At 46.7% G+C, this 20,599-nt stretch overlaps 1 protein-coding gene across 1 annotated transcript in view; it reads left to right on the top strand.

Annotated features, from left to right (window-relative positions):
- Positions 1-20,599, top strand: part of acap3a (ArfGAP with coiled-coil, ankyrin repeat and PH domains 3a) — a 331,316-nt gene that overhangs the window by 305,180 nt on the left and 5,537 nt on the right. The window contains exons 22-24 of the mRNA XM_078558003.1: positions 62-171; positions 3,138-3,248; positions 4,459-4,520. Of these exons, the coding sequence (XP_078414129.1) occupies positions 62-171; positions 3,138-3,248; positions 4,459-4,520 (283 nt within the window). The remainder of the gene's footprint in view (positions 1-61; positions 172-3,137; positions 3,249-4,458; positions 4,521-20,599) is intronic.

The raw sequence follows: 20,599 nt of genomic DNA, 5'->3' as shown, positions 1-20,599 counted from the left end.
TGATCTTGGATTGGCAATCCTTCATCAGACATAACTTTCTCACCTTGTTTGCCTTCAACAGGGTTCACTTGTTGCTTGCGAATTTCTACTTCAAAATGGGGCTGACGTAAATCAAAAAGACATTCGGGGCCGTGGTCCGATCCACCATGCCACCTATCTGGGACATACTGGGTAAGGAGCATGTGCTAAACCCACAAAGGCTGGTTAGCATTTAGAGAATAATTGAAATCCTTTTGAAGATATTTTTAACCCTTAACCTTTATCAGTCTCTCCACCACTTCTGTGTTGTGCGAATGTTCGTCTGACATCCAGTCCTGGATGAGCCATAACTTCCTTCAACTAAACACAGGAAAGACTGAAGCCACAAATGCTAGGCGCTTACCAATGGTTCCATCCCCCTCCCTCACCACTGCTTCAGGCTGAATTAAACTGTTCGCAACTTCAGCATCCAGTTCGACCCAAAAACCTTCTGACGCCCTATCCTTTCCCTCACAAAGGCCATCCCAACTCAGTCCATCTACCACTGAAACCTCACACAGGCCTTTATCATCTCCACAATCCATTACTTCCTGTCCTGACCTGTCTCCCATCCTCCATCCTCCACAAACTTCAGCTTATTGAAAACTTGGCTGCCTGAATCCTACCCTGCACCGAGTTCCACCTGTTTATTGCCCCTTTCCTCACTGATCTGCACTGTCTCCTGGTGCGTCGGTGTCTCACATTTAATGAATTCCGTCCATGGCCTTGCCCCTCCCTATCAGTGTAACCTCCTCTAGCCCCCTCCCCATTCCTTTGTTTCTGGCTTTGAGTATCCTCTCTCCCTTTCATTGGCTGTTGAGCTTTCAGGTGCTTGGCTCCCACTCAATGGAATTTGCTCCCCTCACTACCTTGCATTCTGCCTTCAAACCCACAGGCTTCACCACATTTTTTGATCACCCCTTCTAATGTCTCTTTCTTTGACTTAGTGGGCAGAGTTGTCCCAGGTTTGCACTATGTGCGGTAGTGGGTGGGAAAAACGTTTTTCCTGCCGGCCGGAATGGCGGCTTTTCACACCATATCATCCCAAACACACTGCGTTAATTATGCATTCCGGGACACACGCCGTTTCGACAGCGGTGGGCCCTGATTCACCTGCCACGCTGTCACCTCACCACTTCATCACGCCAGGCACCATATTTAAAGTACAGCTGGGCCCAGTGCTTCCAGCCCAGGGCTGCAGCAAAGAAGACATGGCCCTGAAAGGCAAGAAGACTGCAGCCCTCGAGCGCCTTTTGGACACCGTGGAGGCCGCTGTGATTCCCCCTACCCCCACTCTGGCTGCAGGAGGAGCAGCAACATTACCACTCCACCTTGGTAGGCGATGGCAGTGGTGATCAGTGCCAATGCTGCACAGAAGAGGTTGGCCATCCAATGCTGATAGAGGATGAATGATCTCATCTGTGCAACCAGGGTATGGTACCCATCTCATCACTCTAAACTCACACATTCAAGTCCATCGCACATTCATTGGCATCTCACTCACTGCCAGCTCAAGGGACATCACCACCCATTCTCACACACATACCCTCACATGTCCATCTGGAGGCTGCCTCCTCATCCCTCACCACCTTGAGGCCACTTGCACAGATCAACATGTGGCCCCCAAACACACCACAGGATACCCTCTTTCCCCAGTACAGCCCTCGTCCTGCAGCCTCTTCTCTTGCCTGAGACCACTTCTCCCCCTTCGACAAGCAAGACCTTGCCCTGCAGCAGTTGAAAAGCCACCCACATATGGCTAGTCTGGTAGGTAGAGATCTGCCCATGAGCTCCCTTAAAAGTGATGTGGTGCTGTCTGTGAAGCCTGGGGCTGATGACTGCGAGTGCTGACAGAAGCAAGATAGGCAAACAAACCTTGAAGTCCCGAGCGAAGTGCAGCCTGCCAGGTGCACATTGCTTATGTGCTGTTGTGAAACCCAATGTGGGCAGATGATCCAGCGGTGGGGGCATGAGTCCGGCACACTGGCCTTAAAATGATATGCTGATGTATTACAATGAGGTTCCCGACGTCCGATGGCGAGGAACGTGGCCCGGAATTGACGGGCTGAGCGGACAATTGCAAAATGGTCTCACGACGACGTGAAACCAACTTTTGGCCTTCTCGCTCACGCCACCAAACACGCCCGATGCCAGCGGGCACGGAAAATCCTGGCCAGCCTCTTGGCCAACTAGATCTTTCAGATTTCAGCTTTTGTGCTGTGACAGAACTGCACAAACATCACTGTAATATTAAGCATCTAGACACAGTTTACAATGAAATGTATGTTTTCACTATGTTTGCGCTGTTGTCCTTTAACACCTCCTATTCTCTCCTCTGCTCGCTCTCTATTCTGTTTTTATTTCCTACTTTTTCCAAGTCTAAACCTTTTTCACGTAACCACCTCCTCGAGATTCCCTGTTCCAGCCTTCAGCTTTGGAGGTGAGACAACTTCAGAAAAAATTGCAATTTGGATTCCAAAGACCTTTTTCATTCAGCCCAAGGATCGTGGATTCATGAGATCATGGAATGTTACAGCATATAAGGAGGCCATTCGGCCTATCGAGTCTGTGGCCGCTCTTTTGAAGACTGACATTCTCAATCTTTGACAGGCTTCTCTGTATCAGTCAGAAGTGGACTGCAGTCTATAAATAAATGCACTCAAGTAGGAACAGGGGGAGGTCATTCAACCCCTGAGCCTGTTCAGCGATTCAGTTAAATAAAATCTTGGCTGTCCTACACCTTAACTCTATTTACCCGCCTGAATTCTATATCGTTTAATACCCTTGCCTAACAAAAATCTATCAATCTGTGTTTTTAAATTTTGGCTCCCCTGCCCCATCCCCCCACCCGCCCAACCTCAATAGCTTTTTGGAAAGAGAGTTTCAGATTTCCGCTTCTCTTTGTATGAAGAAGTGCTTCCTGACTCCACCCCTGAGCTGCCTAGCTCTGACTAAGGTGATGTTTCCTCCCACCCCTAGTCCCTGACTTAGGACAGTAAACTGATTCGTGCCGGGCGCATTGGGAAGATTTACTACATTACAGGCACTATCAAAATGTAAACTTTTGAAAGTTAGTATGGAGCCCACATTTTCTAACTTTGTATAACTCTATTTTACAGCCAGGTTTGTCTCTTTCTCAAACGAGGAGCCAGTCAGAACGCAGTGGATGATGATGGGCAGGATCCACTCAGCATTGCTGTTCAAGCAGCCAATGCGGACATAGTGACGCTGTAAGCCTCTTCCTCTTGTCCTCAGTCCTGCTATTGTTATCAAACCTGCATTCGTTTATATTGTTTAAGAGCCATTGTTTGAAAATCCTGGTTCCTAATTTCATTTGACTCAGTGAAAATGGTTACTATTATCAAATTTAAAAACCAATGGCCAAGTGAAAGATGATGAATTGGGCCACATTTTCCAGCTTCCACATTTCCCATTGTTCTGCTGGTGACCTCTGACTCCGTGTATTATCTCATGATGCACCCGGATTGGGCGCTGTTGTGAGGTTATCTATAAATACCTCTTGGCATGGTTCCCTTGAATCCATCAAGTGTCATGCTGAGCAAAACTTTTCCAGAAACTCTCCCAGACATAAGCCTCCTGGAAAGCGTCAGGCAGCAGATCTGCCCCCTGCCTCCCTACCAGCGTTTCCCTGGGGAGGAGTGGGGAGGAGGGGTGCATCTTTTCTTACCTGACCCAGCTTCTGCCCCATTTCCTTGCTGCGCCCCCTTCTAGCAGTTGCCGTGGAGATGCAGCAAGGGCCTGATAGGGAGAAACTTTGGGCCCTTCGCTTCCAGAGGCCTTCCTGACCTGGCCGCAGCTGAGCTCAGCTTCAATTCTGTAATCCAGGTTTGTTTAAGATGATTGGGAGTGGTGCATAAGGACAGGATCAGCTTGGCTCAGATGCTCTCCACAGTGAAGTGGCTGCTGACACTTGAGGGTTGATAACTTTAAGCGGTGGCAGAAAACGGTGGGGTAGCTAAGCAGGTTTATACCTCATCTATTTCCCTTCCTATTGACTCCAGTAGAAAAGAGAATGGCTGCGGTGTATAATAACTGGCTAGCTGCCTGTTTCCTGCCATTGTTGAAGGTTAGAATTAGCCCTTCATCAGACTGTGCACAAACGGTCCATTAAATGAGTGAGCCAACTAGACAGTTTTGTTCCCAGTAGGAAACCCATTTGAGATACCAAAAAGTTTCATAAAGGTTAATTATCTGGAGAGAAAGAGGCGAGATTCATTCAGTAAATCTGAGCCATAATTTAGCCCAGATTCCATAGGCATAAGGTGATTGGTGAAGCCACATTACCTCTGCCCAGGTCCCCAGATTAAGATGTTAACCTCCAAAGTTCACGTTGAAGCGATTTGACGTTTTTCCATGCTGAAGAACAATCTCCCCTTGTTGCCTGAGAAATGTTAATTTGCTATCTCTCTTTGCCCATAGATTGCGGCTGGCAAGAATGAATGAAGAGATGCGGGAGACTGAAGGCCCGTTTGGCCAGCCAGGTCAATATCCTAGCAGCAGTCCCACTGAGCTTCAGTACAGGAAGTGCATACAGGAGTTTATCAGCCTTAAGATAGATGAATGCTAGGGAAACAGCACTAACTAGCCTGGCTGGGTGATGTAGTGATGATAACTGGGCCTCTTTTGACTATACATTGGTGGGGTGATGAGCTATTTTCTTTATGACTGCGTGTGTACAGCTGGCATTGATGGTGAAAGAGGAAAAGGACAGTGCTTAAAATTTATTTTGTGTTGTGTGAACAGATCCTTTCTCCACATTTTTCAGTCTTAATGTGATCACTGTAAAGCATGGGACTAAGTTGTAATTCACAAACATTCCACACTCTTAAGGGTTAGTGTCCTTGGTGGTTCAGTGGGTGAATACACTCCCTGGCCTGGTACAGATCGGTACAGACCAGCAGGTCTTTACTGAACTGGCTGCTCTCACTAGGTGTTCCAATTGACCTCAACACCTCTGGGTGAGGGAGGGCAAATCCGACCAGGGTTTCCCATTCCTGACAATATCGAGTGATCCCTGCTAGATTGTGCTGTAGACATTGGGTTGAGCACAGGATTGGGGTTGGCATCGATGCCCACCCCCAGTCAAAGAGTTTTCCAACACCCACTCTCTATAATTATTACCTGACGTACAGGAAGTTGCTGGCAGCTGTGAAATTGTACGTTGCGAGTCAGTGACTTCAGGAGAGCAGGGGAGAAAGGGGAAGAAAACAGAAGCTGGAGTTGAGAGGTCATAAACCAGTCTTCAAATAAGAAGTCAGTGTCCTCCTCTCCAATTAAAAGCAGAGATGCTCAGTTAAGTTTGAGTGCTGTAAACCTCTGATTTCAAATCAGCACCCTATAGGATCTGAACGTTTTCCTATAAGACCCTAAACATTCTTTAAATTATTGCCTGTAATTAAGAATTGATCATTTCCCTATAGTTGGGTTTGATTTTTAAAAGATACCCATTTTTAATGTAATTCTTCTTAGCTCTTTTCTGTTGATAGCCTGCAAGGGCAAACTGGCTGTGAATATCAGCCCTGGCTAATGTTCACACCCTGACTTGACATGATACATTACCAAATCCTACCCAGGTCAGTCACTTTGCCATTGGCAGGTAAGCAGTGCTGTAAGTATTCATGATTCTCAATGGGGAGTCCGGCACAGTGTCCCAAGTGGGAATCTCATGATAACACCTAAGGAGTCAAGGTTGTGAGTTTTGGAAATATTAGTGCTAGGAGATAATGAAGTGTTGGGCTGTGGGTTTTCTTCAACACCCTCTGCTAGCTGGAGGTGCACATTGGTAGTTGCCATGGACACATCCACCCTTACAGATCGTTCTCTGAGTACCAAGAGGAAGGTCCAAGAAGCTACAAAGGAGATTGTATGGGAGTACATTACAAAGAAATGAAGAATATTTAAACAAGCATGGGTTGAGGGGAGGAGGTTTACCAATACAATTGGCATTTAACAAACAAGTCTATAATTTTTAAAAATGGAGTCAAAAGACATGTTCTGAATCCTTTGCTTTAATGGAAACTTTACATAAGTCACCAAATAAAACAATTAAACTTTGGGCAAAACCTTCTCTGCTTTCACCAGCACTGCACAGGGGCTAATTATGTCCGAGGCTGTCTGTTAGGTTGAGATGAGAAACCTGTGAGTCGTGTGCCCTGATTTGGTTTTTGCATTGGTGCTGCAAAACTCATTGCCTTGGTTACAGAGAAAAAAACCCACTCAGGCGCATTGGGAAGATTTATCAGCAAATGCGTGCCAAGCAAGCTGTGCTCCCACGGGACTCCCTTTTTTAACATCAGTTTTTAAGCAGCCAGGGTTAGCTTGCCAGTGAATTACTATTAAATAACTTGAAATGGCAACTAAATATTCCTTTATACTACATTCAACTTTTCTACGGTGAAAAATATTCCTAGAAATGCAATGGATAGGGAAGTGTTGAGCCATATGAACTACTTTGATCTTTTAACCAATCAAACATTGCTTTGTTGAGATGCTGCATCTAGTAACCAGAACCTGAGCAGTTTGGAAGGAAGCTGATTGTTTTCTGTGATTGGGTTCCATGGTAACACTGACCTTTGTTTTTTAACCTTGATGTTGTAATTATTATAAACAGATCAGGTGACCTTGGTTACAAGTAGAGGACAGATTCTGCCCTTGTGCCTGTACAGTAGGTGTCGTGTGTTGATGCGTATTGCTTGATATCAAAATAATGGTGGTTACAACTTTCTGTTTCTCGAAACAAAATCACACATTTTAAGGGGGAAAAATGTTCTGTAAATATTAAAATGGAGTTTTGTTCTGGTTGGGACAATTTATTTAAAATGAAATAGAATATGAATTAGATTATATGTATAAAACAACTTTGTGCACTTTTCCTACCTACAGTATTGTTTTCTGTTACACTTTGTGAATTTTCTCAACAGTGAAAGTGTTGTTTTAAATGTTTATTTATATGAATTGCCCAGAGGAATAGTGCAATGAAAAAAAAAATGAATACAGGTAACTGTGTTTATTGTTGGAGATTTGTGGTTTTTTTTGTAACACCATAGAGTGTATTTTTTTAAATTGACACACTTTGTTTTGTATTGGCGCAGTACAGGCATAAAATGTCTCTGAGCTTTTATTTAGTGTGACGCACCTGTGCAGATTTCTACTGCTTTGTTTAGCATAGATCACTAGAGCACACGGCGAGTTCTCAGTAGGTCTCTTTTACCGCGTTTTGTGAAAGCTGTTTGATTTGCAACCAAACCTGGGTCGACGGGGTCCCAACAGGTTCAGCTTCAACAAAAAAAAATTGTTTCTTCATTTTAAAATTTTTTCTGTGTATGGAGCGATATTTTCAAACTGATTTGTGATTCCCAGCATCTCTGATTAAACGCTGTGTATAACATTGTTTCATAGTCTAACGCAAGGTCCTTACAAGCTGGTGAAATGTGTCTTTGGGCAGAAAGCAACAGTGTAAAGCATGAATACGCATAACCATCTCCCTTCACCCATGAAGTACAGTGGGCCTGCTGCTCTACGTGTCCGTGGGTCTCTATGTCCAGAGCTGTGAGAATTCCCAGAGCTGGGATTGAGCTGGCACTATTTCCCCTCCCTGCCCCCCACCCTTCCACTTCCCCACTTCCCCCCTTCCCTCAATTGCCCTCCACTGATAGAAAATCAGTTAAATGCTTTTCAGAGGTTGGGCTAACAATCTCCTGCTTAGGAGATATAACTGTGTTCAGAATCATTTTTGCATGCTCCCACCTTTTCACACTGCAGCACAATACGTTGGATTAGGAAATTTAATGAAATATTAGCGTCTAACAACTCAATGGTCACATAATGCTCATGCAGTTGGCCGTTGATTCTGCACACGTTAGACCCCGCCACACAGAAGTTGCACGACTATTCCAAAATTCAGCATGACAGAAAATAATTTCATTCATTCATCCACGTGAGTTCTTTAGGTACACATTTACCAGGAGTGAGCATTCAGCAGATCATTTCAGGGTTCAGACAATGCACTTTCGGGAACATTGATCCTTCCTCAGGAATTCTGACTGCCTTGACTTGTTTTGTGATACTGACTGTTAGTGAGAGCGGGAGTCCTTTTACTCTCTCTGCAAGCTTCTTCATCTACAAGCTGGATGCACCTCACACAGGCCTCATTTTTTCATTAAATTGATTTGAGTTTACTGAACCCTCCCTAAGGCTGTATGTTTCAAGGCTTATTTTTTTATATTCATTCACGGGATGTGGGTGTCACTGGTGAGGCCAGAATTTATTGCCCGTCCCTCATTGCCCTTGAGAAGGTGGTGGTGAATACAACTGCGAGGCCATTTCAGAAATCAGTTAGGGTTCAACCACATTGCTATGGGACTGGAGTTCATTCCTGGGATGAAGGGTTTATCTTATGAAGAAAGATTGAACAGGTTGGGCCTATGCCCTTTGGAGTTTAGAAGCATGAGAGGTGACCTTATTGAAACATATAGAATCCTGAAGGGATTTGATAGGGTGGGTACTGGGAGAATGTTTCCACTTGTGGGAGAGACTCTAGAACCAGGGGACACAGCTTAAGAATAAGAGGTCTATTGTTTAAGATGGAGCTGAGGAGAATTTTTTTCTCTCAGTGGGTCTTTAGTCTGTGGAATTCTCTTCCCCAGAGAGCAGTGGAGGCTGGATCATTGAATTTATGCAAGGCAGAGTTAGACAGATTTTTTCGTAGACAAGGGAGTCAAGGATTGTTTGGGGGGGGCGCGGGGGGCGTAGACAGGAAAGTGGAATTGAGACCACAACCAGATCAGCCATGATTTTATCGAATGGCAGAGCAGGCTCAAAGGGCTGAGTCACATAAAGCCCCATACTGGGTAATACCCTAAAGGGGTATGAATGAACCGGCTGGGTTTTTACAACAATCTGGTAGGTTCATAGTCACCATCCCTGACATTAGCTTATTATTTGAAATTTAATTTAATTGATTGGTAGGATTTGAACTCATGTCTCTGGATTACTACTCCAGTAATACAACCACTATGTTGCTGTACCTAAAGATGCCTCCATGCATATTTAAGTCCCTGTGTTATTGAAGCTTTTAACATTTTGTTAGCAGAGTTTCAGTACCAGTTGATAACTATATTATCTTTCCTTTTCTTCTTGAGGTGTTGAGGTTTAATCTTAGCAATGAATTGTAATTTATCTTACGTAAGAATACCACTTCACATTACACCCTTAAGAAGTAAGAATCTTTTTTTGAGTTGACAACATATGCTAGGGATCTGGCTGGCATAACCTATTACAAAATGATTGTGTAATCGTCTAGATGTGTGACTGGAAATCAAAAACAAAGCTATCCTGAATTACTGCACCAAAAAAAAATCTAATAGTCTGGTTGAATGGTTTCCTTTGGTAAGGAAAGATTCAAGGTGATAACAATATAATGTCACCTCAAGGTCTCCTGACAGTCTAGCGAGGGACCTCCAGGTCCCTGACTCAAAGGACGAGTTCCAACAGCATCTGTTGTGCTGAGATTAAGGAGTTCCTATTCATTCATGCTGTCGACATGCAGGTTTTCTTCTTCTCTGGTGGGAACCATTGGCCCAGTGCCAAATCCCTTCAAACACTTCACCTGCGACAGTCACATTCTGTATTGGCACCAGAGACAACCACCAAACTGTAATAAACGAGGGCGGCATTAGTGCCTCCAGATTCTAAGGGGAAGGCAAACCGAGCTGCTGCTGTTTAAGCCGTCTCTGTAATTTGGACGTAGTATCAGTGATGGTAGATTTGAAGGATGATGGAGTGCAAGTTCTCCTCTACACTCAGCTGCACAATGCTAAGGAGCCAAACTTGCTGTTCCAGCCTTGAGAACTATCTGTTTTGATGAGGCTTAAATTTGATCCGTGTCTCCATTCAGATTGTTAATATTCATCAGGCACAGGCTTAGAACAAAGATAATGATGTACGATGTGGTCAGAAGTATTGGCCAGCTTGCTTGAACGAGTAGAAAAGGTGAGGTGTCCTCACCAGTGCGTTGCCTGAGATTAGAATCCACCCCATAAACCCACTGCCCCAGGGATAGTTTGTTAACTTTTGATGCCTTTCACAATATCAAAAACAAAACACAATCAACTTAAAACACTCTCACGCAACCACCCTTTACCTCAACTTGTAAATAATCATTTAGAAACAGGGACAGTTATTCTCTAAAACTGGAGGTAAAGCTGTTTGTGCAGGAGTTTGTAGAACAGACACCTGAGGTGAAAGGGACTAGAAGATTTGAGTCAGGCAGAAGTTATACACTGGACAACATCCATCTCATGCTACTTTCTGATCTAGTCTATTATAACCAGCAATTGTTGTTCAGTACAGCTCTGCTCATGTGTAAAGGCCCAAATCTGAAAGATGTGACACTGCAACCATTTTCTTTGCTCTTTTTAATTTTATGCTCATCAAGGTGAGGAAATTGAACACTTTCCAATTAGGGCATCCAACGGTCCCTATCAAACATGCTCAGGAATAGTAGAATTAGAACCACTAAAAGCTCTCTCTCCTCTGCCCAAGCCTCATAAGGCCAAGCTGTCTGTAAATGAATGATGTGTGGGCAGACTCTCTGGAGCTGCCCAGATTTATTTCACATTAGGTTGCACAGTGAAAGACTCTCATCTCCACAGCCTGGACTGGATCTGAACCCAGGCCCCTAGAAGTGGGGGATCACTGGTTGCACACACTGCACCACCCAGTCTCCTGCAATAGACTTCCTGAAGGGATCAGGGTGAATGTAGGGGACACATACAAACCCGTACAGACTCTTTATCAGAATACCATTTGGAAGCTTTTTTGTTAAGAAGGCCTAATGTAAAATTTTAAGCCACTTTTCCCTCCACACCAGGTTAAACCACTACACAACACCCTGAAAATGGGCTTATTATGGGGGAAAAAACTGATACAAGTTTTAAATATGCTATTTTTAAAAGGAAAATGGATTTATTCTAAAATCGTTTACTTTGAGGCTCTGCTGCTCAATGAGGCTGTTACTTCCTGCCAAAGACTGGAGAAAGACACAAATGATGTATACTGAATCTAGGTGACAATAGACAGATGGGTCTGGCACTGAAATAACGGAATGAAAGATCAGATTTAAAGACTGGATCCCTTTCCTTGCTTTGTGGCTCCGTTTGTAACATGACATCCACATGGAATGGAGCCTTCCACAGCAGGATGTACGGAGTTCACTTGTTTTCAGCCGGGTCTGTGGTGGGTGTTAGAATCGACCCTCAGTTGTTGGGGTGCAGTGGGGTGGGAGGAAGAGTTCTCCCTCCTTGATCACTCTCCAGTAAGTCCTGCTGGGAACACAAGTAGCCTGACAGGCATCCGCTTGACCAATGGGTGAAGGGCTTGGGAGGCAGCCAACATCATGTCGCCCAAGAGTCAGTGCCTTTCAGGAGAGGAGAAACCGCGGGGAATGGGAAGGGAGGGGGGTGCTGGGAGGGGGGTGCTGGGTTTGGGGCAGGGGAAATGGATAGTTGGACGTTAATGCCAAAAGGTAAATTGGCAAAACGCAACAGCTACTTATGTGTATGTTAGGTATCGTAGAAGGTACAAACCTGCAGTTTAACTAAAGTAATCGTGAAAAGTTATGTAGAAATGCTGTAGAATGGAGTCTTGCTGTACAGCTGTAAATATGCTACGCAACTTAACCCTCTCTCTGCCTGCTTTGTCATGAGCCTGTGGTAGCTTACTCTTTGTCTGTACTGAATGTTGTACTCAGACTGATGCATTCTGCAGCTAAATATCTTTGTACAATTTACACTTTTGACTGTTGCCTTGTGTCTGCTTTCTTATTGTCTTTTGAAAAACTGTTAATAAATTCGGTTTGAAATCCTAACCTCAACCGGTGCTCCCTGCTTCCTTCTTCTAGCTCATTTACTAGAGATTTCCTCCTTATACCTGTGTGCACATTTCACCACAATGGAAGCTCCTTGCAATTGTCCAATTACAGTGGATAATTCATACTCCTGTTCCTGTGCGAACTCGCATGACAAAGTCCTTCCCCCAATTCTCCCCAGTCTCCCAGAGACACTATCAACATTCACTACTTCCAGGCAAGCCCAGAGTTTGAAGCTCAGAGCTTTGCCCCCACCATTTTCCTCTTTACCCCGGCTCACTGGGTAGCACTCTCACCACTGAGCCAGGAGGTCGTGGGTTCATGTCCCAGTCCAGAGACTTGAACGCAGGAAACAGAATTACACTCCGAGCACAGTGATGAGGGCGTACTGCAATGTCCAGAGTACTGGCTTTGAGATGAGATGTTGAACTGAAGCCCTGTTTGCCCCTACAGATGGATATAAAAGATTCCATGGCACTTTTTTTTTGAAGAGGGGAGTTATCCCCCGTGTACTGGCCAATATTCCTCAATCAACATCAGTAAAAAAAAAAGAAATATCTGGTCATTGTTGCGTTGCTGTTTTTGGGATCTTCCTGTGTGCAAATTGGCTGCCACATTTCCTACTGTATAAAAGTGGCTACACTTCAAAAGTACTTTACTGAAAGCACTTTGGGATACCCTGGGCAGAAAAGCACCATCTAGTGAGCAGGCATTTTTAAAAATTCTTGGGACATGGGCATTGCCGACCAATCCAGCATCTGAGGAAGGGTCATATGGACTCGAAGTGTTAACGCTGTTCCTCTGTCCTGCTGAGCTTTCCCAGCATTTTCTGTTTTTATTCCAGCATTTTTATTGCCCATCCCTAAGTCTTTTTTACACCCCTCCCCCCCGCCCCACCCAAACTGTTTTCCCATGTGGAGCCAACTCCAGTGTTTTAGTTGGGTGGTCTATTAATCACCATCAATATACAGCTCTTCATTCACCCTGTGTTTCACAGCTCACACGGTTCACCCATGCATGCAGTGCGCAAGGAGTGAAATGCACAGGGCTTGATGTAACTTGGCTGCCGTTAGTTGCTTAACTGGCTGGCTTTGCGAAAGCTCCAATCCAACTTGACAGGCTGAAGTGTGCCACGTGTGAAAATTCATGGGGTTCGACCAAGCTGCACATCAATATAGATTTAACGACATTTGGTGTGAGTATAGATACCATTTGAACCCAAAACTACAGGTGTTTGTATCAGGCATTGGTTGCCACTGCACAGCATCTTGTTGTGTCACCTCGCTTGGCTAGGAGTTAGATGAGACAGCTTGCCTCCTGTTTCAACAGACGTTGATCCGCAGTAAAACAATTCAAATAATTTAAAATGCAGAATATTCTTGTTTAGAGAAACGCCCAGCTATTGTATAACGCATTTTAGAAAATATTATATTGAGATTTAGATGCTCCCTAAGCCTGGATTGCTTTAACTGCCACTAGAATTTACATTCTTATGCAAATAGGCCTTTCAGCTGCCTGTTAAACAAGCTGCAGAGGTCTAGAGTTCAAATCTACTTGCACAAAGATGCAGCTAATAGGCAGTGGCCTATTGATAGGCCAAAACATTGGACCAATATTCATTCAAGGTGCTGTATTCTATACAAAGGTGATCACAGACAGAGGTTAGATATGCAGATATCCCAAAGTCAAAGGCATTGGAAAGACAGGCTTCAGAAGGAAGGGAAAAAGCTGAATAGGAACAACGGGCAGAATCGTCCCAGATTTGCACTAAGCACAGTAGTACACCAGCCACAATGGCGGCTTTTCACGCTGTATCGTCCCAAATCTGCTGCCTTGGTTATGCATTCCCGGGAAACACGACGTTTCCATGGCGGGCGGGCTCTCATTCGCCCACCACGCCATCACCTCGCTGCTTCAGCACGCCGGGCGCCATATTTCAAGTCCAGCCACACGCACACCTCTCAGTGCTTCCAGCCCACGGCTGCTGTAAAGAAGACATGGCCCTGAAATGCAAAAAGACTGCAGCCCCCAGGTTCAATGACATGTCCCTCGAGTGCCTTTTGGGTGCAGTGGAGGCTCGTTGTGAAGTCCTCTACCCCAGCTCTGACCACAGGATGGGCAGTAACCTCACTACCCTGGCTTGGCAACCAGCACCAATGCCCTTCAAAAGAGAACAGCCACCCAGTGGATGAATGATCTCCTCTGCTCTGTCAGGGTGAGTCACTCTTCTCATCACTCTCAACTCACACACTCACAAACCCATCACACATCCACAGGGCCCTCACTCACTACCGGTTCAAGGGACATCACCATTCACTCTCTCACACACACCGTCATTGTCCTCATCTGGTCCATGGGACCACTCACCACCCACTGATGCCAGACATACTTATGATCTGGCCTGGCAGGCGTCCTGCTTACACAGTCTCTATTCATGCGGGACTGGCTGGCACACAAGAGAGAGAGGTCGCAGACCGGTGGGGGAATGCCTGAAATCAAGGTCCTCACGGACTTTGAAAACAGAGCCATCCAGCTGGCTGGCCACGATCTGGACCAGTCCTGTGCTGACGGTGAGGTCGGCGTTGCTCTACCAAGTGAGCATCCATCAGACAACCATGCTGTGAGTGATGTGTCCTGTTTCGCAGGCCATTGCCATGCACTAATTATCTCTCCTTGCTTTCGCAGGCATATCTTCCAAACAGCCCACAGAGTCCATGGCCTAGGGCCTCCAATCAAGCCCCAAAGAAATCTCTGGAGAGGAATCTGGAGGCACCCTCCCTGAAGTCCCGTCACACCGCTCACCCACACCCTCCACCAGCGCAGAAACACACACCTCGGTGGGAACTAACTTTACAATAGCCTCGGGATCACAGTCTGGTGATCCCGCTATCTGACCCACAGCAGGCGGAGGCAGGAACTTCCCAGGTGTCTGGTACTTGGAGGACTACTGGAGGCCAGAAGTTTGCTGAGTCCAAGTCAGATGACGAGCCTCTGGACTTGGTCATACCTCAGTTGCTGGAGCTGCAAAGGCAAACCCAGGGACATCAGGAAGGGATGTCCGCAGCACTCCTCAGATTGGAAGGCACAATGGAGGAGCCCGTCCGCCTTCAGGCTGAGGCGATAGTGCTGGCATGCTAACACACCAAGGTCAACACTGGTAGGATGGCGACCGCCATGGAGACCTTGGCCCAGGACGTCGCTCCTGCACTGCTGCGCAGGCTCAACTCTGTCTCTGAGACCATATTTGGCCTCCAACAATTTTTATGCAAGAGGGGTGCTGGGCAGCTCGATCTCACTCCAGCTACCTCTCACTCCTTGGGCACCCAGAGGGAAGAGGATCAGCAGGTGCACATCCCGGGGCCATCCATCCAGGTGACTCCAGGAGTGTCTAGCCCATCTGAATCCCCTCTTCCTGTGACCTCAGCAGTTCCAGCTCCACAGGCCAAGGAGGGTACCACTGCCACACAGCAGGACCCCAAAAGCAGGCCAGGGCCCTCCAGGTTTCAGCCCTCCAGAGGATGCCCGACAAGGCCATCACAGACAGGGTGTAGCAGTCAGCAGGCTGTCTCCACCTCCTGGATGTCAGGGGAGCATTAAGCTGTAGCAGCAGGAAGGTTAAGAAGATGTAGTTGTACAGCCTGGGCACGGGTGTTAATCACTTGTACATACTGTTCACTATTGTTAATAAACTCCCAAGAATGTTTCCCTGCCCATGGCTCCTTGTTCTGATGAGCAGTGTTCGTGTCACTCAGATGTGAAACCTTTCTGCACAAGATAAAGGCAGGTGTCTCAGTCCAGGGCCTCTTCCCTGTGCAGTGTGCAACCTTCAGGCCAAAGTCATGATCTGGCTTCACACTACCCGGACACATTTCTGATGCCTGTGCCTCGATGGTGCTGGTCATTGCTACCAGAGTGTCGTGGGCAGGTGACACAGAGTTCCGAAATTCTCTCTATGCTCTCAACACCTTTAAGGAGGGGCTGGCTCCCATCTTGTCAGCATCTGTGACCAGCGACGCTGTGCTCCTGAAAGGGTCAAGTACTGAAGGCGGACAAAGGATCAGGTGCATTTAAAGTTTCATGGCTGCGTCTCTATGATATGGCGCTGATCACAGGGCACAAGCGAGCTACCCTGGGCCAGACAGGAGTCAGACATTCTCAGAGGCTACGTGAAGATCTATCGAGTGTCCTTACTCCATGTTGTCATCATCCTCCTACAATTGAGAGACTATTAGGGCCTCCACTGTGTCTCCATGACAGCAGCATTATCACAGAGGGTATGCGCACTGCCATAAGCCAGACTGGAGTCAAACGTTCACAGATGCAATGTGAGGATCTATGGGGTCACCTCACTGCATGTCATCATCATCCTCCTCAAGTCTAGCAGCTATGAGGGCCTCCCAGGCGCGCCTGCCTCATCTAACCAGTGCCAGGGCCTTATCCCTGTCATCATCGCCTTCAAGGACCTCCTCACCCTCATTCCCATCAGCGTCCTCCTCATCCAGTTCCTCCATCTCCTCCTCAGCCTGCTCCTCTTCCCATTGCAGTACCAGGTTGTAAAGGGTGCAGGAGACAACAACAATGCGTGACACCCTCTGTGGAATATTTTGCAGGGCTCCACCAGACAGGTCCAGGCACCGGAGCCTCATTTTCAGCATCCCGATGGTTTGCTCCACCAAATTGCAAGTTGCTGCATGAGCCTCATTATACCTTCTCTCTGCTGCAGTCTGAGGCTGCTGCATGGGTGTCATCAGCTACATCTTCTGCGGGTAGCCCTTGTTCCCAAAGAGCCAAACCTGCAGCTTCTGTGGACCCTGGAAAACTTCAGGGATCTATGACCGACTGAGAATGTAGGTGTCATGCACACTCCCTGGAAACCATGTGCAGACCTGCAGGATGCATTTGTGGTGGTCACACACCAGCTATACATTCAGCGAATGGAATCCCTTGAGGTTGACATATTTGACGGCGTGTTGTGATGGAGATCTGAGCACCACGTGAGTGCAGTCGATCGCACCTTGTACCTGTGGGAAATTCAAGATCTGGGCAAATCCAATCGCGAAGATAGCATCTGTGACCTCATGGATGCATTTGTGGGTGGAGGTTTATGATATCCCACAGAGGTCACTTGTGGAGCCCTGAAAGGAGCCACTGGGACAGAAATTGAGCGCCATGGTCACTTTCACGGCCACTGGCAGTAGATGCCCTCCATGTCCACATGGCGCCAAATCCTGCAGTAGCTGGCAGATGTGAACGACTTATTCCCGAGACGTGCACAGTCTTCAGTGACACTAGTTCTCAGTCATCTGCAAAATGAAAGGCGGTGTCAATCGCTGGGTGTCACTAGGTGCCGACCAGAGACAGCTCACTGTGGCTCTTCAATGGCATGTGCAGGAGGCCCAGCTGACCATTCTTCCTGAGGGAGCTGCTCCTCCCTCTGTGCAGCCAGGAGCCTCAGTTACCCTCTTCTCAGTCGTCTTCGCTCTCCGTATGCCACGAGGCATACAGCTAGTTCACCAGGCTCCATGATCCTGATGTATTCCTCCTGCAGGATGAAAGAGAGGGACGCGTGGGTTAGCATGGGTGTACTAGGACCCTGTCTTTGTTAAGTTTGAAGGCTCCTTAACGCATTGCAGAGAGTGCTGGCCACCACTTAGATGTCCAGAGATTAATGCGCTGCATGGCTGCCTGAAACCCCACCCTCATCCGCCCCACTCCACTCGATTGATTGGCAGCAGCTTTGGCCATTGGACTGCATGCTGTGCTCTCAGCTCAGGTGCAGGCTTTCTCCTAACCTGCACTGCGAGGCTGCACTGTTGGCTTGAACCATGGGGGAGATTGCTCCAAACTGGGATGATGACATTGCAGGGGGCTGTGAGCACCTCCATCAGTGACTGCTCCACGGCCAACTTTAGCGAGGAGATTGTACAACTTGCCCAGTCGTTCAACTGTTCTGCAGCCCACTAAAAAGCTCATTAGTTTGCAGTCTGTGCCCGAGGAGTAAAAAGCTCTGGAGCTACTTGGTGGCACTTTGATGCCTCTCCATTGCTTGAGTGGGCAGAGAAGCTAGAGGCCCAACTCCAACCATATCAATTTGGCTGCACCTGAACTGTCTCAGCTGCAGAGGAATGGTCGCTTTATACAAGGTTTCCCTATAAAGAATGGCCACTTCCCTCGCCCACCCCCCCCAACTCCGCACATGTTGTGCGCTACCTTCAACAATAGGGCAGCCCTTGCCCCCACCCACCCCCGTCCCCCAATGCACCTCAACCTTGAAGTCCAACAGGCGACCTGGACCAGTGTTCCGCAAAGTACTGTGTACCTGCCTCCAAATTCCCCTGAAAGTGCAGCCCGCCAAGTGCACACTTTTATATGCTGTTGTGATTGGGGGGTGGACGATCCAGCGGGGAGAGATGATTCCAGCAGGCTGGGCTTATAAGTATATGCAGATGTATTACCGAATGAGATTCCCGACGTCAGATGGCGGGAAACGCGGCCCACCATCGGCGGGCTGAGTGGACGATCGCAAACTGGTTTCACGATGTCGTGAAACCGATTTTTGGCCTTCTCGCCATATTGTCCGCTCACGCCGCCAAACACGCCCAACGCCAGCGGACATGGACAATCCTGCCCAACATTAGGAAAATCCAGTAGGAAAATAGAGGGAGCAGCTGATAACCAAAGTTGCTGGAAGTGAGTGATCAAACCAGGGACTGAGAAATGCCCAGGAGGGAGGAGAGATCTTGAATTTATGGCGGTCCGAAATTGCCTCCCTTTGTGATCTGAATTCACATCTGTTGTGAACTGAAGTTAACTCATTCAATCCCAATCTATTTTCTTTAGTTTTGCCTCAGTTTGAAATTCTTCATGAATCCAGTCTCTATGTGGTTCTATAGTTTCCGGGGTCAATCAGACTTTGTAAAGAATGCCAACCTAAAGCACATTATTAAAGAATGAAACTAATGTCATGTCGACGTCCTGCCTGTTTTCATCTCCCAAAGTTGCTAGACACGAGTCAACAGAGAGTTAATGGAACTGGGTAACCAATCACTGTGAGCTCAAGCATTGGCACTCAGATTGAGTGCTGACCCCAGTTGTCTCACATTTCGATGGAAGAGGCATTGAAACCACATCAATCCTGAAGCAGCGTGTATGTTACAGAATCATTAAACTGTGCAGCACCTAAGGGCCACTCAGTCCATTGCGCCTGTGCCAGCTTCCTGAAAGGAGCCACAAATGCTACAAGTCTGAGACAGGAACAGAAAGGGCTAGAAATCCACAGCTGGTCTGTCCAGGGTGAAAAGAGAAAGATGGGTCAATGTTTCAGTTAGACCATCTGAATGGCGAGGGAAGGTTGAAGTCGATCCCTTTTCAATGAGAAATTCAAGAGCAAATGCCCTCAATGCAGTACACCACTGAGGCCAAAAAGGGCAGGAGAGGAGACTTGATAAATCAGGAAGTAGTAATTCAGTGTCAGCAAACCTGAGTTTGAAAAGCCTGTAGTTTACAAGAGAGGCTGAGGCGGGGAAGGAGTTCCTGGGAATGAATGAGAATTGGAGATGGGGTATTGAGTCTTGGTTTTAATGCAGTGAACCCTGACTACTCTTTGTCAATGCTATAAAAGGATCTTCCTCTGACCGTGCCAGATCTGCTGAAGGGTTACACCTCATACATTAACCTTTCTTTCTCTTTTAGACGCTGTGCATTCGCCATCGTTTTCAGAATTTGCACTGGGTCGCACCATATGCTGCCCAGCCCCAGTGGCATAAGAATGTAAATCAAAGTGGAACCAATCCAGAATAAAAATTCCCTCCCACCACCCCCCGCTTTCCCCAAGCGGTTTATGGGTTGGCCTCTATTGCAAAACCTTTATGTCGATTAAGAAAACAAAAAATCTCTGTGGAAGGTACCTGTTTAAAATATGCTCATCTCAATGGAGACAAATTTCTCAGGAGATTGGTAAATGGGGAACTGCATGTCGCGAGCATGTTCACCATGTCCAGTGGGAAAACCACCTGCTGTTAATGGAACAAAAGCATCATAGGTGATGGTAGTCATGGAGACTGGAGGTCAGGTTTGACACAGAATTTAGCCGGTTTGATCTGTTTACTGGCAGCAGGCCAGTAATGATCTTTGATGAGTTCCTGCTCGGCTGAACTTACAAAATGGAGAGTTGGAGCTGAGCCATGTTCCACTTTAGTGCTGAGCTGGAGGAGAGGGCAGGGGGCATGTGTTTCTGGCTTCTTTCAGGTTGCCGCTCATTCAGGTATCACTGAAGGAGCCGTCAAGTGAGACCATTGCTGAAGAGGATGGAGGGGAAGATATAAAGGAAAAATGGAAAATGATGACTAGCCAAGAAGTTTGTAGGAAACAAAATCAATTTAGCTCTGCAAGAAACAGTAAGGAAGCAAGAATTAAATGAAGTTTTTGACCTATTAAACTGGTGATATCTTGAGACCTCCGACAGAATGAATTGTAGCCTACAGTAGCAGTGTTAGCAAATGTCTTAACAATGGACAGAGCTGTTGAGGTGTAATTAAAGTAATGCTGTTCATATTTTGCTGGAATCTATCAATTATGTATGTATTTTAAGCACAAATCTATTCCAGTTTGTTTTCTGTAGTTTGTTTCTGTTCAATCACAGGACCCTGAGTCTTTCAGCTCCTTGCTGATCTAAAGACATTCAACACCCACTAT

The sequence above is a fragment of the Cetorhinus maximus genome, chromosome 15, assembly GCF_964194155.1.
Source record: "Cetorhinus maximus chromosome 15, sCetMax3.hap1.1, whole genome shotgun sequence".
Taxonomy (NCBI): Eukaryota; Metazoa; Chordata; class Chondrichthyes; order Lamniformes; family Cetorhinidae; genus Cetorhinus; species Cetorhinus maximus.
The sequence above is the reverse complement of the archived record's forward strand: the minus strand, read 5'-3'. Positions and strand labels throughout refer to the sequence as shown.